The 24,029-nt window shown below is 48.3% G+C and overlaps 2 protein-coding genes across 2 annotated transcripts in view; one reads left to right on the forward strand and one right to left on the reverse strand.

Annotated features, from left to right (window-relative positions):
• glis2b (GLIS family zinc finger 2b) overlaps nt 1-10,860 on the forward strand; it is a 17,552-nt gene extending 6,692 nt beyond the window's left edge. Inside the window, exons 2-7 of the mRNA XM_067233381.1 lie at nt 5,914-6,113; nt 6,526-6,665; nt 8,590-8,769; nt 9,086-9,219; nt 9,424-9,542; nt 10,094-10,860. Of these exons, the coding sequence (XP_067089482.1) occupies nt 5,936-6,113; nt 6,526-6,665; nt 8,590-8,769; nt 9,086-9,219; nt 9,424-9,542; nt 10,094-10,860 (1,518 nt within the window). The 5' untranslated portion in view covers nt 5,914-5,935. The remainder of the gene's footprint in view (nt 1-5,913; nt 6,114-6,525; nt 6,666-8,589; nt 8,770-9,085; nt 9,220-9,423; nt 9,543-10,093) is intronic.
• A 4,455-nt stretch (nt 10,861-15,315) lies between these two features.
• pam16 (presequence translocase associated motor 16) lies at nt 15,316-18,055 on the reverse strand. Its single transcript, XM_067233723.1, has 5 exons — nt 17,980-18,055; nt 17,346-17,430; nt 17,092-17,228; nt 16,642-16,707; nt 15,316-16,339 (listed from the first exon to the last, which is right to left on the reverse strand). The coding sequence occupies exons 1-5, from the start codon at nt 17,980-17,982 to the stop codon at nt 16,247-16,249; spliced, it is 384 nt and encodes a 127-aa protein (XP_067089824.1). The 5' UTR covers nt 17,983-18,055; the 3' UTR covers nt 15,316-16,246.
• Nucleotides 18,056-24,029: the final 5,974 nt, after the last annotated feature.

Genomic DNA, 24,029 nt, shown 5'->3' on the forward strand with positions numbered 1-24,029 from the left:
AGGAAACACCCAAAAAAGTACAGATTTTGCGTGTGCGTGCATGGCAGGAAGACAGAGAGAAGGGGAAAGAGAGCCAGAGAGAGAGGTTCTGAGAGGGGTAGGGTCCCCGGTGGGGTTAGGACACGGCGACGTGCCAGCAGGGTCTGTCCTGGGCAAGAGGAGGAGGGGGGGAGACAGGGAGGAGGAGGTGAAAGGCAAAGAGAGAAGGAGGGAAGCTCGATAACGATGGAGGGAAAGAGGGAGAGAGATGGGAGAATATAGGACAGGGAGAGACGGGAGCGAGTGAGAGATAAGAAGGTGAGAGAGACTCGGAGGGAGGGAGGGAGGGGAGGGAAGGAGAGAAGGTGAGTGAAAAAAGAGAGAGGTAGAGGGAAAGAGAGTGGGAGGGGGAGAGAGAGAGAGTGGGAGGGAGAGAGAGGGAGAGGTAGAGAGAGGGAGAGGTAGAGAGAGAGAGAGAGAGGTAGAGAGAGAGAGAGAGAGAGAGAGAGAGAGAGAGAGAGTGGGAGGGAGGAAGGGAGGAGGGGGAGGCCCAGTAGAGGATGAGTGGAAACTGAGGTTTCCTGTCTGAGGAGGAGGTGGCTGGCCGAGGAGGAAAAAATGCATCCACTGTGTGTGTGTGTGTGTGTGTGTGTGTGTGTGTGAGGGAGAGAGAGAGAAGTGTACTGATGGGTCCACTAAGAGGGAGGAGGGTTGGGTTTGTGTGTGTCAGGGGAGGTTGGGTTAGAACTCTTGCCCACAAGGAACGACAGAGAAGAAAGGGAGTGAGAGAAGGAGAAAAAGGGTAGAGTCAAAACAAGTAGCATTAATTACCAATGAGGACCCTCCCAACACATTTTGGCCCAGCAGCGGAATTATCCTCATGTCAAAGGTCAACCTTGGCTCCCCACCCTTTAGTACTGCTCCTCACCCCAGGCTGCTTGTCTCCAGCACCTGGCGTTGCAGACGGAACATGCCAGAACACCACCCCAACTGTCAGCAACCCCAGCTGCCATACCAAGGCTCACAACGCTTCTCATATCGGTTCTGACAACGTTGCTCGCTTGTTACTGTGGCCAAGTTGCTGTGGCACGTGATGTCAGTGATAGGTTGATTTTTCCTTGTTTGTTTCAGGTTTGAGTATGAGTGTGTGTGGTGTGGTGTGTGTGTGTGTGTGTGTGTGTGTGTGTGTGTGTGAGTGAGTGAGTGTGTGTGTGTGTGTCCTCATGCCGCTCACCTCCCAGTATCACAGCAGGAGGGGTATTCAGTTACAAACAGTCTTAGAGGGGGTCACACACACGCTCACACACAAAAACACACACTATCACACACACTGTTACCTAATTCTCTTGTGATGCCTTGTCGCGCTAATAATCAGTTGTAATCTACGTAGAATAGAGCATAGTAGAATTGAATCAATAATTAAATCTGGCTGAACTGATATGTGATTCAGAGTAGAGATATGATCTGATTAGAGCAGAGATCACGGGGGTTACGGCAGGGTCAGAGGGCAAAAGTTATCCATGTGACCCCCCCCCCCGTCCTGGGACAATGGAGGTGTTGAAATACATACCCTCAATCTGACCTGCATGCTGGAGCCCTTCCCTACACACACACACAAACACACACACTGCCCTGCCTCAGCCTCAGTCTGGCCTTAGGTCCCCACCTCATCTCCTCCCAAAAGGAAGTGGGTGGTTGAGGGACTTCCTCTTCGGGGAGGGGGAGGGAGGGGGACAGGAACAGGGTAGCTGGTCCTCTGGGGGAGGGAGGGGAGGGATGACGATGAGGGGTCCAGGCAGAGGAGACACAGACCTCTCATTCAGCTCCAGTTTTCCCTCTCCCTGCAGCCCCCTCCGTCCCTCTCTCTCTCTCTCTCTCTCTCTCTCTCTGTCTCTCTCTCTCTCCCCCTCTCTCTCCTCCCTCTCTCTCTCAGCTGCAACAACCCCTTGTTTACACTGGTGGTGGGGAGGGTAGAGAGAGAGAGAGGGGAACGAGAGGGGAGAGAGGGTGGGGGCTGTCGTTGGGGGCGGGGAGAGGGGGGGGGGGGCACACAATGCCGCCTTTGAAAGCGCCGTGGGACCCCGCGGACGGAGAGAGAGGAGGAAGTCTCCACAGGGGGCCAGGCCCAACACCCCTCAGCAAGACTTCACAGCCCCCCCTCCCCCCCCCCCCCCCCCCCCCCCCCCCTCCACACACACACCTTGGTTGGTCAGCTAGGGAGAGGGGGCACTGGATTCCCTCTCTGTGAACTAAAATGTACACACACAGTGCGTTTCATAAGGGTAGTCTGAGGTGAGTCCCTCTACACACTCACTCCAGGCAAGATCCATTTACGCGACTGATTCATTTACTGTAGGATTGATTCAGCGTAGGACTGATTCGGTTCAGCGGGTGACTGATCCATTTACTGTAGGACTGATTCAGTTAGGGACTGATTCGACTCACTGACCTGACAGGTGAGTGAGTGGAGGAGACCCTCTCCACAGGGCTCGACGACGGCATCCACCTGCAGCCACCAGCCCTGGGCCACGCTGGGATCGATGACAGGGAGAGAATCTGCTGCTCTCCATCCACCAGCTAAAACCCTGCTAGTTGCACAGAGAAGCACAGAGAATCCTGCTCCCTTAGGGACAAAACAGATGGAGGGGGGGTGGGGCAGGAAGATAAGGGGGGGGATGATGGGCAGCGTCGGAGAGACGGATAGGAGAGAGGAGGAAAAGAGAGATGGATGGGATGCGAGCGTGTTCCACACGTTGCTCCCTAAATGCGACTCCTTTCTTGTATCACTTGTACATACGCTTCGTAAATACAGACGTAGGGGTGTGGATCCAGGAAGACCTCACCGTTACCGTGACCGAACACATACTGTAAATCAGGGTTATTGGAGGACACTCCATTAGGTAACAGAAAGCCAGCAATCATTAACTCAAAGTCTTATCCATTCTATCCAGTGACTCCACTCTGCACCTGGTCGTTGCAGAGTGCTAGATCAGATCTTTCCAAGGGACGCCTGCTGAACACTGAGCCAATAGGAGGGGCGGGGAGGAGTGGTTATGTGCCATGGAGGTAGATGATAGGACTGTGGACTGTAGGGGACTGTGGACTGTAGGGGGAGGGGAGGGGGGGTGGCACCGTCCTTGGAAAGGATAGGTTGTAGAGTTCACCTGTGTGACCTTGTGTCTGCACGACTCTGGTTAGAGAGAGAGAGAGAGAGAGAGAGAGAGAGAGAGAGAGAGACATTGTTAGAGGTTTACACGCCTAAAGGTGAACTATTCAGGAGTTTTGGAGAGGAGCGTGGATCACTTGGACATTTGCGGTGTCTGTGCGTTTTGGCCCAAGCCGATCCCTAACATAAAACTGCTGTGTACTTGCTGTCAGTGCCTTTCCCCGTGTGTGTGTGTGTGCGTGCATGTGCTAACCCCATATCTCAGGCATATCAGGGCCTCCTTTGGAGCGTTGGGTAGGTGGGAGGATGAACTTGATGACCCCCCCTCTCCCCCCACCTCCCCAAGCCACACAGACACAGTCCCCCCTCATGTGGCCCCCAGCCAACAGCTCTCAAAGACCCCCATTCAGTACTGCCATGGCCCTGTGTGTGTGTGTGTGTGTGGGTGTGTGAACATGTATGTATGTGTGTGTTTGAGAGAGAGCTGAGAAGACAAGACAGAGAAAGAGAGGGGGGGGAGTTTGTGGAAATTAGAGTAATTAATTGTGTGTGTGTCTGTGTGTGTGTGTGTGTGTGTGTACGGCGCGTGCTGTAGTGAACAGTCACTATGTATTTGTGAGTGTTGTGGGGCAGAATATAGGTCTTGCGGAAAGAGAGATTGAGAGAGGGGGAGATAAAGAGAGATTGAAAGAGAGAGATTGAGAGAGAGAGAGAGAGAGAGAGAGAGAGAGAGAGAGAGAGAGAGAGAGGAGAGAGAGAGGGAGAGAGAGAGGGAGAGAGAGAGGGAGAGAGAGGGGAGAGGGAGAGGGAGAGGGAGAGGGAGAGGGAGAGGGAGAGGGAGAGAGAGAGAGAGAGAGAGAGAGAGAGAGAGGAGAGAGAGAGAGAGGGAGGGAGGGAGGGAGGGAGGGAGGGAGGGAGGGAGGGAGGGAGGGAGAGAGGGAGAGAGGGAGAGAGGAGAGAGGGAGAGAGGGAGAGAGGGGAGGGGGAGAGAGGGAGAGAGGGAGGGAGGGAGAGAGGGAGGGAGGGAGGGGGAGGGAGAGGGAGAGGGAGAGGGAGAGGGAGAGGGAGAGGGAGAGGGAGAGGGAGAGGGAGAGGGAGAGGAGGGAGAGGGAGAGGGGGAGGGGGAGGGGGAGGGGGATGGAGCTTTGAAAACCCGTGTCCCCAGTGAACTCGGTGAGAGGCAGTCACAGGGGGTCAGGCGAGTGTTGAGTGGAGAACTGGCTGTAAATCTCTTCTTCTGCACTAGCATACGAGGTCCTTGTGTGTTTGTATGCATATAAGAGTGTGTGTGTATGTGTGTGAGTGAGTGTGTATGTGTGTGTTTTTTATATTTGTGTGGGTGTGCGAGCACTCCCAACTTCTTTTCGTGTGCACATCTTCCGAGTGATGTGTGTGTGTGTGTGTGTGTGTGATGTGTGTGTACGTGTGTGTGTGTAAGTGTGTGTATGTACGTGTGTGTGTGTACGTGTGTGTGATGTGTGTGTAAGTGTGTGTGTACGTGTGTGATGTGTGTGTACGTGTGTGTGGTAGTTGTAACTAAAAGACCACCATGCAACATCATGTGTCCCACGGAAGAACAGAAAGCAAGTCAGGAAGACAGTAAAATAATAACCTCCCTCCGGGTGGTTTGGAGTTTGCAGTGTAGGTCATTAGAAAACGAGTTAGACTTTTATGAGAGAAGTACACCTCTTTCTGTCAGGAAGGGCCTGGTCAGGAGAGTGTTCCCACGGCGACCAGAAGACATTCTGCTGTCTGGACAGACTGAGACTGTGGAGGTGAAAGACTGTTGAAAAGAAGATTTCTGGTTCACTCCGAGGACGGTGTGTGTGTGTGTACTGTAGGTGTGTGTGTGTGTGTGTGTACTGTAGGTGTGTGTGTGTATCCAGGAGTGGTGCTAACCTGTGCAGCTGGGGCCAGTAGTGTTTAGTGTGTCCAGAGCCCCAGAGCTGTAGGGGTCAGGGGGTCAGTGTGTTTAGAGGACGTCAGAGGGCTAGGAGGGGGGCAGCTAGGCTGGGGGGGGGGGCAGGCAGTGGGGCGGTGGGGTCCGGAGGGTTGGAAGGTGCTGACTGGAGGAATGGGGGGGGGAGGGGGGGGGTGTGGGCGGGCTACGGAGGCCAGTGGCCACAGGGGATGGGGTTGGGGGGTAGGGGGGGCGTGGTGAGGGGGGGTCAGGGTGACCATCTGGATTGGATTGTAAACATTCCTCTGGTAGAGTGTGTGAGCAAAGGTCAGCTGTGGGAGAGGAGGAGGGGTGTGTGTGTGTGTGTGTGTTTGTCCGAGATAGTGTGTGTGCGCTTCGGTGTGTGTTTATTTTGCCGCAGTATTTGGGACCAAGACGATGGTGTGTTTGCCAGTTTTGTTGCTGGTTGAGTTAGTGGTGTGCATATGTACAAAGACAGTGGACTACTGGAATGTTCCTGTGACATCCCAGTGCAACATTCATGTGGTTTTGGGAAAAAGGAAACTGCAGGCTGAAGAACTCGCTACGCTCCCTGTCAGTTTCAGTTTTTCACTACATCTATCCTTTATGTATTCTTTCTCTCTCCTTCTTATGGTTAGATTTCATTATTTCTTTGTTCTCCTTGAGGTGTCAGGTTGGTTTAGGTGCAGGTCTATGGGCCTGTGTGAAGCCCTCTGTGATGTTGCTTGTATACAAACACATTTGATTTGATTATTTATAATAATCAGGTAAGGGAATGGACCAGCCCACTAAAGCGGACCATTGGCTGAAAGTCTAACTCCGCCCCTCTTCTGATTGGCCGGTGCAGGTGAGGTCCGTGGGCCGCAGCGATGCTGTCCCTGGACGAGCCGCTGGACCTCAAGCTCCCTCGGAGGGGGAGCGTGCGGGACAGGGGGGCGCGGACCCCGCCCCTCTCCCCGCTGCACGCCAAGCGAGCGCGGCAGCTGCGCATGGCGGAGGACGGCACCGCCGTCATCGTGCCCGCCTCCCCGGCCTCCCCACACACAGGTGGGTACGGTTGCTAGGAAACACACACACACACTGACAAACACATGCTGTGTGCATTTCTGGACCCCCCCCCAAAGGGTAGTTAAACAAGCCCATTTGCATCTTGATCATCTCCATAAATAATCCACAAGATGTTCTTCCCCATCCCCCTCTCGGCATCTGCATCCATGCCTCTCCATGACCCCCCTCACTCAATGTGCCGGTAACTGCCTGGAACTAACCTGTATGGACCAGCCTCCACTGATACACACACACACACACACAACAAAGACACACACATACACACACACATGATACCCTACCAGAGGCACCCTCCACAGGTGCAAGGTGTCTCTGGATATCAGATCCCACCGAGGTCAGAGGTCACCTGACCAGGTGTGTGTGTGTGTGTGTGTGCCTCCCCCTCCGACAGGTGTGGCGGTGGTCCCCCAGGAGAGAACAGAGACCCCCACTCCTCCCGCCGTCGACCTCAGCATGTCCCCCTCCTCCCGCCACGCCCCCAGCTCCCCTGAGATGACCAACGGCAACGGGGTCTCCCACATCTTCTCAGGGGTGAGTGGGTTCATACACACACACGCGCTCGCTAACTCGTTTAGCAGTCAGACAGTGGTTCTCAGTTTGCATTCTGGGTTCAGTTTGGTCTGTAAGCGCACACATGCCTCATAGCCTCCGAGCATCCCAGCTTCCTAGCATCTCTCCTTAACAGGCCTGTGACAGCCCTGTGAGGGCAGATTGGGAACATTAGGTGGGTTTGAAACACATTATAGGGACACATTAAGGACACAGGGCCTCTGTTCAGAATGCTGTTACTTTATGCAGAGAGGAATGGGGGCCGTGCAGGAGTGGGGGGGGGCATGCTATACTCTTATCAAACACCTCTTGTGTCCCACACAACAAGTGCCTCTCTCTGTCAAGCTTGTGTGTGTGTGTCGTGTGTAATCGGATTTACAGCGAGGTACAGCCACGCAGACCTCACGCCGCCTAATTCAATTCCCTCCCAATTGAATTGAGCCCCCCCTGGCTGTGACTATTCAGTCTGCAGGCCCTCCTCAGACGCCCAGACAGGCCCTCCACAGACGCCCAGACAGGCACCCCACAGACAGCCAAATCCCTCACACACACACGCACACACACACACTCACTCGCTCTCACACACATGTACACACCCACACACGTACACACACGCGTACACACACACTCACACACGTACACACACACTCGCAGTGACTCACAAAGCTGCTCACACACACACATTTTGATGAATACAACAGCACAGCTGACGACTGGGAATTGGTCTCATTTTATGAGATTGGTCACACACATTTCGGACATAGCTGGAGTGTGTTAGACAGCCACAGGATTGTGGTGCATTTGCAGTCACCACCCCTCCTGCCCCCCCCCCCCCCCCACACACTCCCTCCTTCTCAGAGGAGAACAGTGTCCTGAAGAGATCGGCGGTGATAGCAGCCTCTGTCCACCCTCCCTCTCCTCAAGAACTCTTAAGTGTCTCTCTGAGCACGGAAATAGCGCAGGGCTCCCTCTACGTCCGTGTGTGTGTGTGTGTGTGTGGCCACATCAATGTCTGCTGCGTTCCTAACTCATTGGTATCGTGCCTTCTCGCCTTTTCTTGTTAGCACTAATGGGCCACTGTGTGGAGCGTGTGTGTGTGTGTGTGGAGCGTGTGTGTGTGTGGAGCGTGTGTGTGTGTGGAGCGTGTGTGTGTGTGGAGCGTGTGTGTGTGTGTGTGTGTGTGTGTGTGGAGCGTGTGTGTGTGGAGCGTGTGTGTGTGTGGAGCGTGTGTGTGTGTGGAGCGTGTGTGTGGAGCGTGTGTGTGTGGAGCGTGTGTGTGTGGAGCGTGTGTGTGTGTGTGGAGCGTGTGTGTGTGTGTGTGGAGCGTGTGTGTGTGTGTGTGTGGAGGGTGTGTGTGGGTGTGTGTGTGTGTGGAGCGTGTGTGTGTGGAGCGTGTGTGTGTGTGTGTGTGGAGCGTGTGTGTGTGTGTGTGGAGCGTGTGTGTGTGTGTGTGTGTGTGTGTGGAGCGTGTGTGTGTGTGTGGAGCGTGTGTGTGTGTGTGTGTGTGTGTGGAGCGTGTGTGTGTGTGTGGAGCGTGTGTGTGTGTGTGTGGAGCGTGTGTGTGTGTGTGTGTGTGTGGAGCGTGTGTGTAATATATGCTACATGAGACTCCCTGTACTACAGAGGGCCAGCTGGGAACCTTAGAGAGTCCCGCCAGGGGGTCGGGAGAAGAGGTTTTGTGTCGCACAGCAGGTGCAGACAGCATAAAGACTGTGTACAAATATCAAGAGTCCTCCAGTCCAGTTGAGGAAAACCTCGTATTTAGACAATGATATCTTCATTGTTATCACACTGTATGAACAACCACCCCGCTAGCAGTCAAGATACAAGACGTGTTTGGTTGTGTTTGTGCTTTGCTGGATCCAACCTTCATCTCTCTGTCTTCGTCCGGCCTTTCCTCTTCCAGGAGTCTCACATCCGCTACGTTGAGGGCGGGGCCTCCTCGCAGGCCTTTCAGTTCTTCGTTCCGATTGGTGGCGGGGCGGGGCTCCACCTGCCGTCCTCCATGTTCATTGGCCAGCCCAGTGACAAGCGGGCCTCTCCCGATCTCTCAGCGGACGAACAGCTGGCCTGTCACTGGAAGAAGGTGAGAGACAGGAAGTGATGCGAAGCGAGAGGAAATGGGTCATTGCCTTGGTTTTCATCCATGTCTTGTCAAATGGACAACATAGATGCTAACCCTTTCCTTCACCCCACCCCCTCTCTCTCACACTCTCTCTGTAACTTTCTATCTCTCTCTCTCCCTCACTCTCTCTATGTCTCTCTCTCGCTCTCTGTAACTTTCTATCTCTGACTCTCTCTCTATCTCTCACTCTCTCTCTGTCTTTCCCTCCTTCCCTCTCTCTATCTCTCACTCTCTCTCTATGTCTCTCCCTCACTCTCTCTGTTTCTCTCTCTCCCAGTGCCATCTCCTCTTTGACTCGTTGCAGGACCTGGTGGACCACGTTAACGACTTCCACGTCAAGCCTGAAAAGGATTCTGGGTACTGTTGCCACTGGCAGGGCTGCGCTCGTAAGGGGAGGGGCTTCAACGCCAGGTGAGACCAGTCCAGGTACTTGGGATTATGTGTGTGTGCGCGTGAGGAATAGGGAGAGAAAGAGGTATTTCAATCTGTGTGTGTGTGTGTGTGTATGCATGAGATATTGCGAGAGAGAGGTAGTTAACTCTATGTGTGTGTGTGTCTGAGAGAAATGTAGCAAGAGAGAGAGAGGTAGCTAATGGTGTGTGTGTTCCCCCGTAGGTACAAGATGCTGATCCACATCCGCACACACACCAATGAGAAGCCCCACCGATGCCCCATCTGCAACAAGAGCTTCTCACGCCTGGAAAACCTCAAGATACACAACCGCTCACACACAGGTCAGCAGGGCGGTCTGCCTGTCTGTCTGTCTGTCTGTCTGTCCGTCTGCCTGTCTGCCTGTCTGCCTGTCCGTCCGTCCGTCTGCCTGTCTGCCTGTCTGTCTGTCCGTCCGTCCGTCCGTCCGTCCGTCCGTCCATACATCCATCCACCCATCCATCCATCCATCCATCCATCCATCAATCAATCTGTGCATTAATTCGCACACATATACATACACACATACATACATTCATACACACACACACATTATCTACAAGGGGTCAGATGGCTGAGCGGTTAGGGAGTCGGGCTATTAATCAGAAGGTTGCCGGTTCGATTCCGGCCGTGCGATTGACGTTGTGTCCTTGGGCAAGGCACTTCACCCTACTTGCCTTGGGGGGAATGTCCCTGTACTTACTGTAAGTCGCTCTGGATAAGAGCGTCTGCTAAATGACTAAATGTAAATGTACATACGTGAACACTGTAAATAATGGAGGTGTTTACACATATGCATTCACAAACACATTCGTTTGACATTTCACCTCCTTCTTCCCGTGTCTCTGCTCTCCAGGGGAGAAGCCCTACGTCTGTCCGTACGAGGGCTGCAGCAAGCGTTACTCCAACTCCAGCGACCGCTTCAAGCACACGCGCACGCACTACGTGGACAAGCCCTACTACTGCAAGATGTCTGGCTGCCTGAAGCGCTACACGGACCCCAGCTCCCTCCGCAAGCACATCAAGGCCCACGGCCACTTTGTGGCCCAGGAGCAGGGCTCCCCGGGCGGGGTGGGCTCCCTGCTCAAGGGGGGTCCCATGGGGGCTCTGCTCGGGGGCGGGAAGGAGTCAGAGCTGTCCTACGTGAGCGGGGCTCACATCATCATCCCGGGGGCGGCCGCCGCCCTCCTGGGGGGCCACGGGCTGCAGGGCCTGGGTGGGGGCTCCCTCGGGGGCTCCCTGTCCCCCCTCAGCCCCAGGCCCCTGGACCTCAGCACACTGGGCTGCCCCAGCTCTCCTCCGGCCGGCCTGGGAGGCTCCACCTCCGTCCTCTCCTTCGGCGGCTCCTCCCTGGGCCTGGCCAAGTCCTCCCTGCTCTCCCCTGCCTTCCCCTCTGCCGCCCTGGGCCTGCCCATGGTGCCCCTGCTGGGGTCCCAGAGCGAGCGGCACCGCCACCACCACCACCACCACCACGCCAAGGGGAAGGGGGGGCGAGGCGGGGGCGAGGACGAGCTGCCCCGGGGGATTTTGAACCTCTCTGCCACAGGGGCCCCCCATGACCCTCTGTCCTGGGTGGTCATCCCCCCTGGCACGGTGGTGCTGAAGCCAGCTGTGGTCAACTGACACACACACACACATTCCAGAGGAGCTCAGGGGTGGGGGGTGGGTCGCCAACGGGGGAGGGCAGGGGTCGAAGGTGAGGGGTCAGCCAGATCGATTATAAACAGGCCACGCATTTCTGAGAGGAGCTGAGGAAAAAAGGTAGAACATTGGAAAAGAAAAATTGACTAATCAGCCAATCAAACTAAAGTGGCTCGTATAATTTCGTAAGAAACACAAACTTAAGGCAAGCTCGAAGAAACCCTTTTATGTAGAACATTTGTGGACCAACAGCTCCTTTTAGAAATATATTCCGGTTGTTTATAAAATGCACCAATGACCCTCTCAGCCTATCTTCTACGTTTTTACCTTTATTTGACTTCCTCATTCCAACTGTCTATGTGGACAGTGTCCACAAGCTAAAACACCTCGAGGCTCTGAGCTCTTGCTAAAGCCCTTTTTCGCAATTGTGTATTTATAAAAGACGGTGTCTTCGTTCTAACACCGTGCTCTGTAGCCTAGCAGTGGGATAGACACACCAAGGAACTAGCTGACGACGCACCCACGGCTAGGCTAACACCAGCACGCGCTAACTTCCTCGCTACTTATGCTGTCAGCCTGTTTACTGACAGCGCGCTGTGAACGATTTTCGGACGAACTCGCTCCGTCGGAGCGAGTGAAGTCACTTGGCTTAGTCTGGCCGCACCTCGCCACTCGTGACAATAGGGCGGCGCTGTTGAGCAACTTATGCCGGGCAGTGTGCCATTCGGAACGACCTCCTCTTCATGGGGGACATTAGCAAACAGCACTGTTAGTGTACCTGGAACTTCACAACTGCTGCTAACCTCCCTGCTCCTCCAGCCAAACTAAGGCACTTTGATATTTTTGACAATCTATCCCACCCTGGGGAGGCAACTATGTACTAGACCAGTGTACTAGTTAGTGTTTTAGGCTTGTAGACCAAGGGGCTTCAGTTAAGGGCTCAGCGGTCTTAGGGACAACCGACAAAGGTGTTAAGTACACACCTAGCAATGACCAACTCTCACTTATTTTCTTATGTTGACCGTTATTAGCACGGGTGTGTCTGGCCCCCTGGTGGTAGCACGCGACACTACGTCATGTCTGCTTCTAACTAGCATAGCTCCGTGCAGGCCACCCCTCGCCTTATCCAACCCTGTGAGGCCGCCACCAGTCAACAAGGACCAACGTTACACTAGTTTCTTGACCATTCCACAAAAACAACAGTGACCAAAAGGTGGCGAGCTGTCCAGCCAACACTCTGAACTCTGAACGTTCTGGACAGCGTTCCTTGGCATAAACTCCACAGTAGTTCTGTCCTAGTTTCAACAGCTCTAGCTTTGTGCTAAAAATATCCAGCCTTGGGAGGGCAGGAGACTAGCGTACAGGGCAGGAGGGAGTTGGGCAGGGGGGGGCGGGGGTCAGAGTAACTCACTGTTGTAAAGCTAGTTAGATCAGGAAAGGTTTCAACACTTAACAAACTGCCTCACAGGCCTCGAAGCACAGGGGTCACCAAAACACTGACCTGGTGTAACTTCTGGAACATCCTCATCGTTTCGTTATTCCGTCAACAGGCACTTACCCGTACCCTCAAACGTCTTATTTTATGTTTCGCAAAAACAAGTAACTGCCAATATGAGGCTTTTTTGGGGGGGAAGTGCTTTCTCTCTTTTTTGTTTTGTTTTGTTGTTATTTTCTTACTCCCTTGTTTCTGTACGCAATTCCACTCAGGCCTGTAAGAGCCACCTATCCTGTGTGGGTCCTCACAGGCCTGCGTCTCCCAGACATGATGTGTGTAGAAGATGACTGGGCAGAGAAGAGGTGGAGCACCACAACACAAGGAACATTCCCTCAAGAGACTGACATCCCCACCTCTCTTACAACTCTGCTCTCCCCCGTCACACTTTGAGGGTCTGAACTTCTAACCTGTGACGGTATGTCCATTTCCCTCCCTCCCCCTTGAGAATAATCACAATTATTGCTGTTTGGTTAGTCCTACTTCATTCATGTTGTCATTGCTGTTTGTTGAGACGAGACATTTCCCAATGTTGAAGTTGCTTTTGTTTCCTTGTTGTCTGCGATGGCTGCTTTGTACTCAGCATTCTCCTGCCCAGCGCCACAGGGGAGGGGACAGGGGAGGGGACAGGGGAGGGGACAGGGGAGGGGACAGGGAGGGGACAGGGAGGGGACAGGGAGGAGACAGGGGAGGGGACAAGGGAGGGTATGGGGACATTTGCTCCTTGCTTATGGGGCGGAATGGGAACCGAAGGTACTCGTAATTTAAAACACAAACCGATGTCCCTCGATGACAATCACACAGCTATTAGACGAGGGTTATTAACGTCGCTCAGCCGCACCCATGCACATGGACCTGCGTAATAGCAGCCCTGCAGCACGACCGGGAGCATTCATCAGTGGTCGCATACGCAGACCGGCCGAACGGAAGCCCCGGCCATAAACAGATGAACCGCACACCAGTATTTACATCCTTGCGCGAATGCGTCGACCTCACTGTCGTGATTCAAAGATGGCGCACCGCCCGGAGAGAGAACGGGAGAGGGAGAGACAGGGAGGGGAAGAGAAAGACTCACACACACACACACAGTGAAAGGAGTGATTGATTGGCAAATGAATGAACAGGAGAGATAGAGGGGAGCGAGGGAGAGACAGAGGGAGAGGGCATTCCGCCAGGGGTAGAGGCGGACGCTCAGTATGGAGTGCCCCTCCATCTGCCCACCCTCCCACCAAACGGGCCTCCCGTCTCTGAAGTCAACGCCCGCTCCGTGCCCGCGATGGTGGCGGCGGACCGCATGCGTGCCAGCCCTCGGAAACTAGGCCACTGAACTCCTTCTGCCCCCTGGGTTTATTTGAGCTTAAATCCGAAAAAAAAAGGCTGAACTCCCTCACTCCCTCACCACAAAGCTTTTTTTTACCATAGCTGAGGAAACACACACAGACAGCAAACAAACACAAATATAATCCTCTCGGCCTAAAGAGGTTTGGGGATTTTGTAGGCGTGGGGTTCGAGTGATTTGTCGTGCCGTAACGTGCCGGCTGCAGACGGGTGTAGGGAGGATTTGGGGATGTGCCGCATAGTTGTGTTGCTGCCTCGTCGGGTCTTAATCAGTGCTCTTACACTCAGGACATACAAAGGCTCTCTCGGTCTCGTCACACACACAACTACCACACACACGTCCTCTGGCTCCCCTCGTGCACATACAGCATCGACACGCATTCTCTTTATCTCCCTCTCGCGCACACACACACACACAGACGTTATTCCTCTGGTCACTATGTGAGCTGTCCTTGGGCTGGCTCGAGAAGAGAATCCCTCCATGTGAGTGGACAATCGTGGCTCGTGACGTCATCCACAACAGGTGTTAAGCAGGCTAGGTTACCCCGGCAACAGTGAATAACCCACAGACATGGCTCTTTCCTTCCCAGCACCAAGCCCTCTCCCTCCCTCCCTTTCTCTCCTCCCTCCCTCCCCCTCTCCCTCCCTCCCTCCCTCCCACCATCCTCCTTCAATCTCTCCCCTCCCACGATCCTCCTTCACTTTCTCCACTCCCACCATCCTCTTTCACTCTCTCCCCTCCTCCCTGGTGAATCTTTCCAGTGCTTGTCGTGGGAGGGCAGAGCTGCTGGGTGGGTCTGGCCGGCCAGATGGAGAAAACTGACAATGACACGGATCTCTGCAGGGTCCACATCTTTTGATAAGAAATAAGCTGTTTGATCCATTAACCCTTTGGGCACGTTCTGTCACGCTCTGAGCTTCGGTCCCCCTGAGTGAAGGCACAGGAGTCTCCAGGATTGAAACGTGTAAAACCATCCCTCTTTCAGACAGCCCATGGAAAAAGAATAATTGTTTCGTTTTTTCCAATGTCTTCGTTTTTGACTGGTCAATTGCAAAGGTCCGTTTTCCCCCTTGTTGTTCCTAAGAACCACCCTAAAATTATCAACACGGTACATTTTTTGTAAAAGGGTTAAACAAGTAACATTGACTATGTTGGATGCTTGAGCAACACCTAGAGGTCATTATCTGTGTACGTTGCACACGTCAGCAATCAGCGGGCCATAAATTGAGTTAGCCAGCCAGGTGTGACCACTGGAAGAGACCACGTTTGATCATAGTGCCACAGCGCTGCGTAAAGGGTTAATACAAGACGTAAGGCTTCACGAGGCCTGTTCCAAGTTATGTTTTTGCACATTTGTGAGATATCTTAATGTCAGTATTTTTTTTTTCCAAGTGCCTTTTATTATAGGTGAAATATAGAAGATATACAGTATATGACAAAGGATTATATGAATTTATATATTTTTTTTCCTGGTGTGGCGTTCGAATGTCACACATGCCGAATTTTAGAGGTGTAAAAGTCTCCAATTGGTACAACATAGCTGTGTTCTCCTGTTTTAGAGGAATTTTATTACGATATTGATAATGATGTCAATGAAACACACACAAAAAAAGAAACAATGTTTAATAAAGTTGCATTTGATACAAATCCAAGAACTCATTTCTTTATAACTCATCCACAACGCAGGTCTTCGAATCTGCTCACCCAGGTGTGCATGTACATGTGCCTGCGCCTATCCTAATCCCATCTCTTCCGTATACAGCAGGATGTTCAGTCACTTATATTTAACTACACCAGGACAACCAGTTTTCTGAGACTGAAATCACATTCCAGAACATTCTTTGCCTCCAAAGTTCATTGTGTCAGATGTCATCTACTAACAACTAGCACCTTAGACCTTCAGGGGGGTATTCCAGAAAGCAGGTTATGCAACATAACCGGGTTAGTTAACCCACCAGCTGATTCACAATGTTGCAGCAACCTACTGGCAATGTTGCTACAACGCTGGGTGTCAGCTGAGGCGTTAACTTACCCGGGTATGTCACATGACCTGCTTTCTGTAATTCCCCCAGGACATCCCTTAAGAGAAAACATCATTGCTGAATATGCACTTCCTCATGGCATTCTCTCATACTGGCAGCACTTAGACTTATTAAGACAACCCCAAACCTTTAAAGCACAAACTACCAGTCCTGACCTTCTTTACGGTCTTCCATGACAATGACAACTTCACTCACAAACAGCTGCTTATGTTTTAAGCACAGTAAACACAAGAGGTCAGATTCAAGCATTTTGAAGTCTTAAATGTCATGTGATGTACCTGGCTGACACACTAGAATACCTGTATGATGTACCTGGATATGGCTGACACACTAGAATACCTGTCTTCGAAAGGGCCCTGCATCATCATACACAGAGGCATGTACACACACACAGTCATGTACGAACACAGTCATGGATAGATCAAACACTAGGGCTTTTATTGGGGTGTAATTTACAGTGGGTTGGGTGCGGGAGGGGGGGAGACAGACCCTAGTTCATGTTTCTGAACTCTGTTGTTTTTGCTGCTGTGGTTTTTCCTGGGACTGGATAGAAAGCTCCTCTTCTAAACGCTCCTTGGCTCGTACCACCTGGACGGACACACACACAGACAGTTAGTTACCTGACAGGGCTAGATACCTGACCATAGCGTTTCTTTAACACTAAGTGAAATTGCAACGTTAAGAACAGAGCGGTTTGATCCAGTCAATTACAAATCTGAAGATTGAACCTTCCTTCATTGGACAGACACTGATCGGATCATTGATCACAGCAACAAAAAAGATGCACCGATCCACTCGCATCCCATTGGTGGTGATCTCACGGAAGACCAGAACCAATTTAGAAAGAGACCTTACAGTCCAATACCACGCCATGTTCTCTTTATACCCACCTTTGATTGGATGTAAAAGGATCCACCTACTGCCTTGTCATTGACTTTGAAGAGGTGCTCATAGTTCTACAGAGGGAACAGAGAGGGGGTTAGTCCATCCACAGGTACTGTATATCCGCTACAGACTGACAGACTTCCACTGGAACGACAAGCCAGCAATACTCTAAGTCACATGAGATCAACTACTAATCTATCGGTGACTAGGTGGTGTGTGTGTGAGAGAGAGAGATATAAGGATATATAGAGAAAAGGATATAAGGAAGGGAGAGAGGGGGGCCAGAAAGGGAGTGAGAGAGAGAGAGAGAGGGAAAAGGAGGAGGAAATGGTGAGAGAGAAAAAGGGAAAGAGAGAGAGACAGGCAGAGACAGACAGAGAGAGACAGGGAAAAAGGAATAAGAGAAAGAGACAGAGAGACAAAGAGAGACAGACAGACAGACAGAAAGCAGGAACCTTCTGGATGTCCTCAGGTGTGAGTGTGGTGATGTTGAGGATCTGTTGGGCCTCCTGTAGGTTCATGCCTGTGATGCTGGAGGTAGCTGCTGACTGCTGTCCTGCCCGACCTCGAGCCTCCGCTGCGGCCTGACTGGCTGTGCACACACGCAGTAACGGTCACCGTTAGTAGGTCACAAGGGGCAGACAGTTATCGATGTAAAAAAAAAAAATCCTACAGGGGAAACCTTTTTTTTTTGTTATATCGTCAATACCTGCAAATTCTTGCCGTAAGGCACGCGCAAACGCCCGTCCAACCACCTGCGTGCCCATCAAAATGATCTGGGCAAGATATTTCGCCTGCGAGATAGGAGACAGTGAGGTATAAAACTACAATGATGGCACCAATGCTTTTGAGACATACATTAGACTAAGTCACAGAACACAGCGTTCCTCATGTCACCCGAGGGATATCATAATGTTGCTGAAGCTAATGAACATAGCTATAGCAATAGTACTATGCTACAATCCTCACAGAGGACGCAACTTAGCTTGATAGTTAGCAATATAGCCATCTAGCTATGAAGGAATGATGGAGACGTGTGGGGGTAGGGTAGCTAGCTATACCCGATAGGCAGACAGATGGTTGTCAGGGAGAGAAAATACAGTTTAATGGACAGTAGACCTTTTGTCCTCTTAGGTTATATGTAGAGCTAGCAGCCTGTCATTTGAAGGAGACATTGTGCATGGAAGTTACACAATCAAGTCAGGTCTCTCAACCCTTGTTAAAAGAGCAATCTAAAGAACAGCATGGTTTGGTTTGAATGACAATAACATCTTCAGCGATCTATATTATACTAAAAATGTAACAAGAAAAATACAAGAGCGCAAAATGATTGAACATCTTACCATTATTAGTCCGAATGTCCCCTCAAAGGTACAGGAGATATAGATTACAGCAATGTTCACATGTAGTCTGCCAAGGTCAAAGTTCAAGGCTCATTCGGCCAAAGACGTTCTACAATATTGACTCCACCTGGCAAAAACACTTCCCCCTAGCGGGTGGATGTATAAACTACAAATAAAAATGCCACCGCCCCGAAAAATGATCCATACACGTGACAAGTACACATCTTTTTCAGTCCAACACACACAGACGTATGGAGGATTAAAGGGGCCAAAACTAAATAAATAAATACTTGGATAAATAAATATATAACACAAAGCTTAAATAAATGACTAATTATATAATGTATAATACTGTATATAAGTATATAAGACTGTATATGTTTAGTGTTTTGCACCTCCCTGCCACAGTAAATTCCGTATTTGTATAACATACATGGCTAATAAACCTAATTCTGATTCTCTCTGGTTGAGTCTCTCTCTGTAGTCTCTCTGGTCGAGTCTCTCTGTAGTCTCTCTGGTTGAGTCTCTCTGTAGTCTCTCTGGTTGAGTCTCTCTGTAGTCTCTCTGGAGCCTTCAGGTGTCTCCTCTGTCTAGTTAAATAGTATCACAATATGGGAGGATACGAGATGATTAGCATAGCCTTCGCAAGCACAGAAAAAAGGACACTGCATGCTAGATAGCTTTTGTTTAGGTCTATAGATAGGGCTCCTAGAAATGGCCTTGACGTTCCTTACATTTTCCTTATTCAAAGTTGCATGGCATTATACACTTTGGTAATATTGTGACCTCTGACCAACACTAGTGTCACAGGCCTTTCCTAGTCACACCTTACAAATAACTAACTTATGGCGATGCAGGCATAAGAAAACAGCATAATGTCAGTTTATCAATGATACAAAAAAGATCATTAATAGATAGGCATATTTTTCTCCTGGACATGACCAAGGGTTATAGGCTCATGAGCTTAGGTAATATAGCAAGGTATAGATCAAACATTGTTTATTACAGTTTTTTACAATTGCTATTACAATTTGTTGACATACAGTGTGAAAGCATTGGTAAATTGGGCAGTAAAAATCGATTGTTTTGGTTTTGTTTGAGCTTGTGTGTAAAAGAAGTTCAAGCATTTTAAATTTGTGTTTACTCTGTATTTTGTGTCAAAGCAACAATAAATGTGTTAATTGTATAGCCAACACAGACGGAGGTTGTGCTAACTGTATAAAAGAGTTTAGGAAACTTGTTTAAAGTAGCCTATTGAAAAAATTGTCATAGCAATTGTAAAATACTCTAATTTTCAATTCTAATTAAATTATTCAATGAAATCATACTGTACCTTAACCAAATGTCTTTAAAAATGCATTGATTTGTTATGGCTCTCCTCCGAGTTTTGACTTCTCGTCTGTATGGAGGATTATAGGGGCCAAAACTAAATAAATAAATACTTGGATAAATAAATAATTATATAACACAAAGCTTAAATAAATGACTAATTATATAATGAAATGCGTAATTGACATACAAAATATATAAATTACAAATTAAATGAGACACTAAATATATAAATGTTACATGTATTTGTGTGTATTTATATATATATATATATATATATTTACGTTTTAATGTGTTCACATTTATTTATTTATACTTACATTTATTTATTTATCCTTACATTTATTTATTTATCCTTACATTTATTTATCCTTACATATCCACGGTGTAACTTGCTGCAGCAAAATAAATCCGTTGTCTACGTCACCAAGTCAGGGGGCGGGTTTAAGCCTCTGATTGGTGAATGAACAGTATTACACACCAGGCAGGCTCAACCAGTCGATCAAGCTCTCTTTGATCTAGAGGGATCCTCTATCGCCTCACTCTGCAGCTGCTAGGTGTGTGTGATACTGCAAAATGTGGTATTGATCCGATACCAAGGAGTAAATACAGGGCCATACGGCGCCCCTGCCAATACCAATATTGCTGATTTGCAATATTACTTTTTACTTAGAAAAGCAGCTTATCTACCTTCTTGTCGAGGGCGCAATGCCTCATAATTTATGAAGTGAATGCAACATCAATATGAAAATTTGAATTAAAATTTAAAAATAGAATTTTCATGATAATTTAATGATTTTTCCTTTAATTACTTGTTCGTGATTATGGTAATAATGAAACACAGGACAAAGAGTTTTGTCAAAAATACTGTTAGTGTGTGCCACTGAGTCGTGTTACTGCACCTACAGGCTAGTAACAACTCACAGCCTAGCAGGGGAGGGGCAAAGTGAGCTTGGGCGAAGTTAGACGGTGTTTGCACAAGTTACAACCACTATGATGTAAAGGGAATTGTGTACTGGATGTAGAGAACAGAAATTGAAACTTAAGTATCGATCTTATCACGCCAGTATCAATCAATAGGCTACTGATACCAACGTTGGTATCGATACTATCGGTCTTGAGATCGATTCGCCCACCCCCTATGCTGTACCATCTCGCCGAGGATCGTGAACACATTTTCATTGATGTCTGTGTCAGTCAGGGCCGATATCATTGCTAAAATTTCAGCGAATCTCTCAATATGATGTAAAAAAGTGAATTGGCAGTTGCCTCCATCTCTACAGCTACCGACAACATTTCGACCACTGTAGCACGCAATATTTTATTCATTGAATCCGCACTAGGTGCTGCCATCTTGAATGAGTCAAAAGTAGTCGATTCAAGTAGAACCACCAATCAGAGGCTTTAACCCGCCCCCTGACTTGGTGACGGCGGACGACGGATTTATTTTGCTGCAGCAAGTTACACCATGGATAAATGTAAGGATAAATAAATAAATGTAAGTATAAATAAATAAATGTGAACACATTAAAACGTAAATATATATATAAATACACACAAATACATGTAACATTTATATATTTAGTGTCTCATTTAATTTGTAATTTATATATTTTGTATGTCAATTAGGCATTTCATTATATAATTAGTCATTTATTTAAGCTTTGTGTTATATTATTATTTATACAAGTATTTATTTATTTAGTTTTGGCCCCTATAATCCTCCATACAGACGAGAAGTCAAAACTCGGAGGAGAGCCATAACAAATCAATGCATTTTTAAAGACATTTGGTTAAGGTACAGTATGATTTCATTGAATAATTTAATTAGAATAGAAAATTAGAGTATTTTACAATCACTATGACAAGTTTTTCAATAGGCTACTTTAAACAAGTTTCCTAAACTCTTGACACAGTTAGCACAACCTCCGTCTGTGTTGGCTATACAATTAACACAATCTATTAATTATCTTTTTTGTATCATTGATAAACTGACATTATGCTGTTTTCTTATGCCTGCATCGCCATAAGTTAGTTATTTGTAAGGTGTGACTAGGAAAGGCCTGTGACACTAGTGTTGGTCAGAGGTCACAATATTACCAAAGTGTATAATGCCATGCAACTTTGAATAAGGAAAATGTAAGGAACGTCAAGGCCATTTCTAGGAGCCCTATCTATAGACCTAAACAAAAGCTATCTAGCATGCAGTGTCCTTTTTTCTGTGCTTGCGAAGGCTATGCTAATCATCTCGTATCCTCCCATATTGTGATACTATTTAACTAGACAGAGGAGACACCTTAAGGCTCCAGAGAGACTACAGAGAGACTCAACCAGAGAGACTACAGAGACTCAACCAGAGAGACTACAGAGAGACTCAACCAGAGAGACTACAGAGAGACTCGACCAGAGAGACTACAGAGAGACTCGACCAGAGAGACTACAGAGAGAGACTCAACCAGAGAGAATCTGAATTCGGTTTATTAGCCATGTATGTTATACAAACATGGAATTTACTGTGGCAGGGAGGTGTAGCAGAGCCAACAGACAAACCACGTACCATCACACCTTTCCCCTACCCCCGACAAGGAGAAAGGGGGTTTCCCCCCTTGTCCTTATCTCCAGAGCAGGAGCTTCAAAGCTTCTGGCCCAGCATGGGGTCAGAAGGTAGACCAAAATGGCCTTACAGTATGGAGACAAAGGATTTGAAGGAAGAACTAACTTTTCTGGATTTACAAACATAGTCTCAAGGACTACATGGCTCAGGGACACTATTTCAATGACAGTAGTTGATGTGTTATAATGTATGCTTTCCCTTTAATGCTGAGTTGATATAATTTGATGTTTTAATGTAACTTCCCTTCCTGTTATGATAAATCAGTCAATCTTGATATCAAAATGATTCGAATCTACAAACTAAACCATTTATGAATGTTGTATTGTTATATTTTCAAGTATAAGCAATACATGGACATTTGAAATAGCTGAACTCTGAAAAGTTATCAACCACTTCACACCCATACGTCAATCTCAGGATGGACGCCCAGGTGGGAGTAACTGACCAATCAAAGAGTTCACCTCCAAAAGGATACCCCCTTTCGCAAGTATTATAAAACCTGGACTCACAAGCAATCCTGGCTTTTTCGCAAGGATTCACCGGAAGTGTTCGCGACACATCTGACCTATCCTTCTCAATCAGCAACTCACTGGACCACTAGGAACTTGAACGAAAGATTCCTTTGCTCTAACCGTTTGACAACGACGAACGGAACTTTGACTCTTCTTCTTCAAACTGACAACAGTAACTGCGATATTGCTACATTTCTTACTTGTGAACATTGGCATATTGTGATTGAATTTGTTACGTTTGATTTTAGTTTGCAAATGATCTAACCTAACTTTCGTTAGGATTAGTTAACATACTCTCCCATTGTTCTCCAGAAGCCTATCTCTCTCTCTCTTCCCCCTCCCCACGCGCTCTCAACCTACCATCTTGTACCAACCCTCATCATAGTTTAGGACCTACTGTATACAGTTCAACTCAACTCACTTTCAACTAACCTATAACTTCTCTGGTATTTGTTCATTATAATTACATTTCCTTAAATAAATCATTGTTTATAATACTCGCGTTATCCCTCACGTTATCTGATCTGCTCTACTTTCATAGAATTCACTACTTCAGATTATACTGATTATTACGAAGGCTATTATTTCAATATTATTCAATAAGGTTTCCTCTATCCCTTTAACAATAAGAGGTGGTGCCCCAAGAACTACATACTTTATCATAAATTAAGTATTGCTAATCTTAAACGAGCAAACCCCGCTACATATTGGAGCCCCGTACGAGGCTTTGAAACAGATTGAAATGAGCGATCTATAACTGAGATACATTCTCCGTCTGAAACCCACCCTCCCACCCTTTTGGTTAAATTAACGCTCCGTTGCATTTAACTATTCCCCCAGATAGCTACGGTTTTAAACACTGTTTGAATACTGTGCTGTGTACTCATTGAATTGGCTTTGTCGTGACAACTGGAGGATTGTATGGTAGCTATCTAGCTTCTGAAGCTACATTTGAGCGGAGGTACGCGCGTGCGCAGCGACACTGCGACGCGTCTCATTGGGTGTGCTCAAGCCTTCGGCGAGAGCACAACCTTTGTTCTCTCACATATATATTATTATATATGTGAGTGGAAAATCTGTGGTGTGTGATGGTATCCATAAAAATGCACAAATTAGACCCCTGGTTCCTAAATTAGTTCTAATTGGATTGGAAAAGTTATATTTTAGCAAAATTAAGTGAATAGACGGTAAACGCCAACCATCTGTGTTGTTTAAAAGAGAGAGAGAAAAAAAAAAGTTGAGAGTTTTCGCTTTGTTCCAGAGCGCGCTGATAGACATGGTTTATTTGAGTTGATTCATTGAGTACTAACAAAGAGTAATTGAGATGGCTGGTAAATATAGTTATATTCAAAGGTGTATACATGACATGCTTTGATAAAACTTTTGAGAAGTTAAAGAATAAGGTTTTGTTTTACGGGTTTATGTTAAATTGTGAATTTAAAGGTTTAAAAAGAAAAAGGGAGAGTTTATATTTTCTTTTGTCTTAAGGGCATTGTTTGATTGATGTGATTGCGAGTCGTAGCGTAATTCTAGCATGAATTACTTAAGAGCAGTTTTAAGTGTGCGAACATGGATTTAATGAAACAAGAGAACGT

The sequence above is a fragment of the Osmerus mordax genome, chromosome 3 (genome assembly GCF_038355195.1).
Source record: "Osmerus mordax isolate fOsmMor3 chromosome 3, fOsmMor3.pri, whole genome shotgun sequence".
NCBI classification, from domain to species: domain Eukaryota; kingdom Metazoa; phylum Chordata; class Actinopteri; order Osmeriformes; family Osmeridae; genus Osmerus; species Osmerus mordax.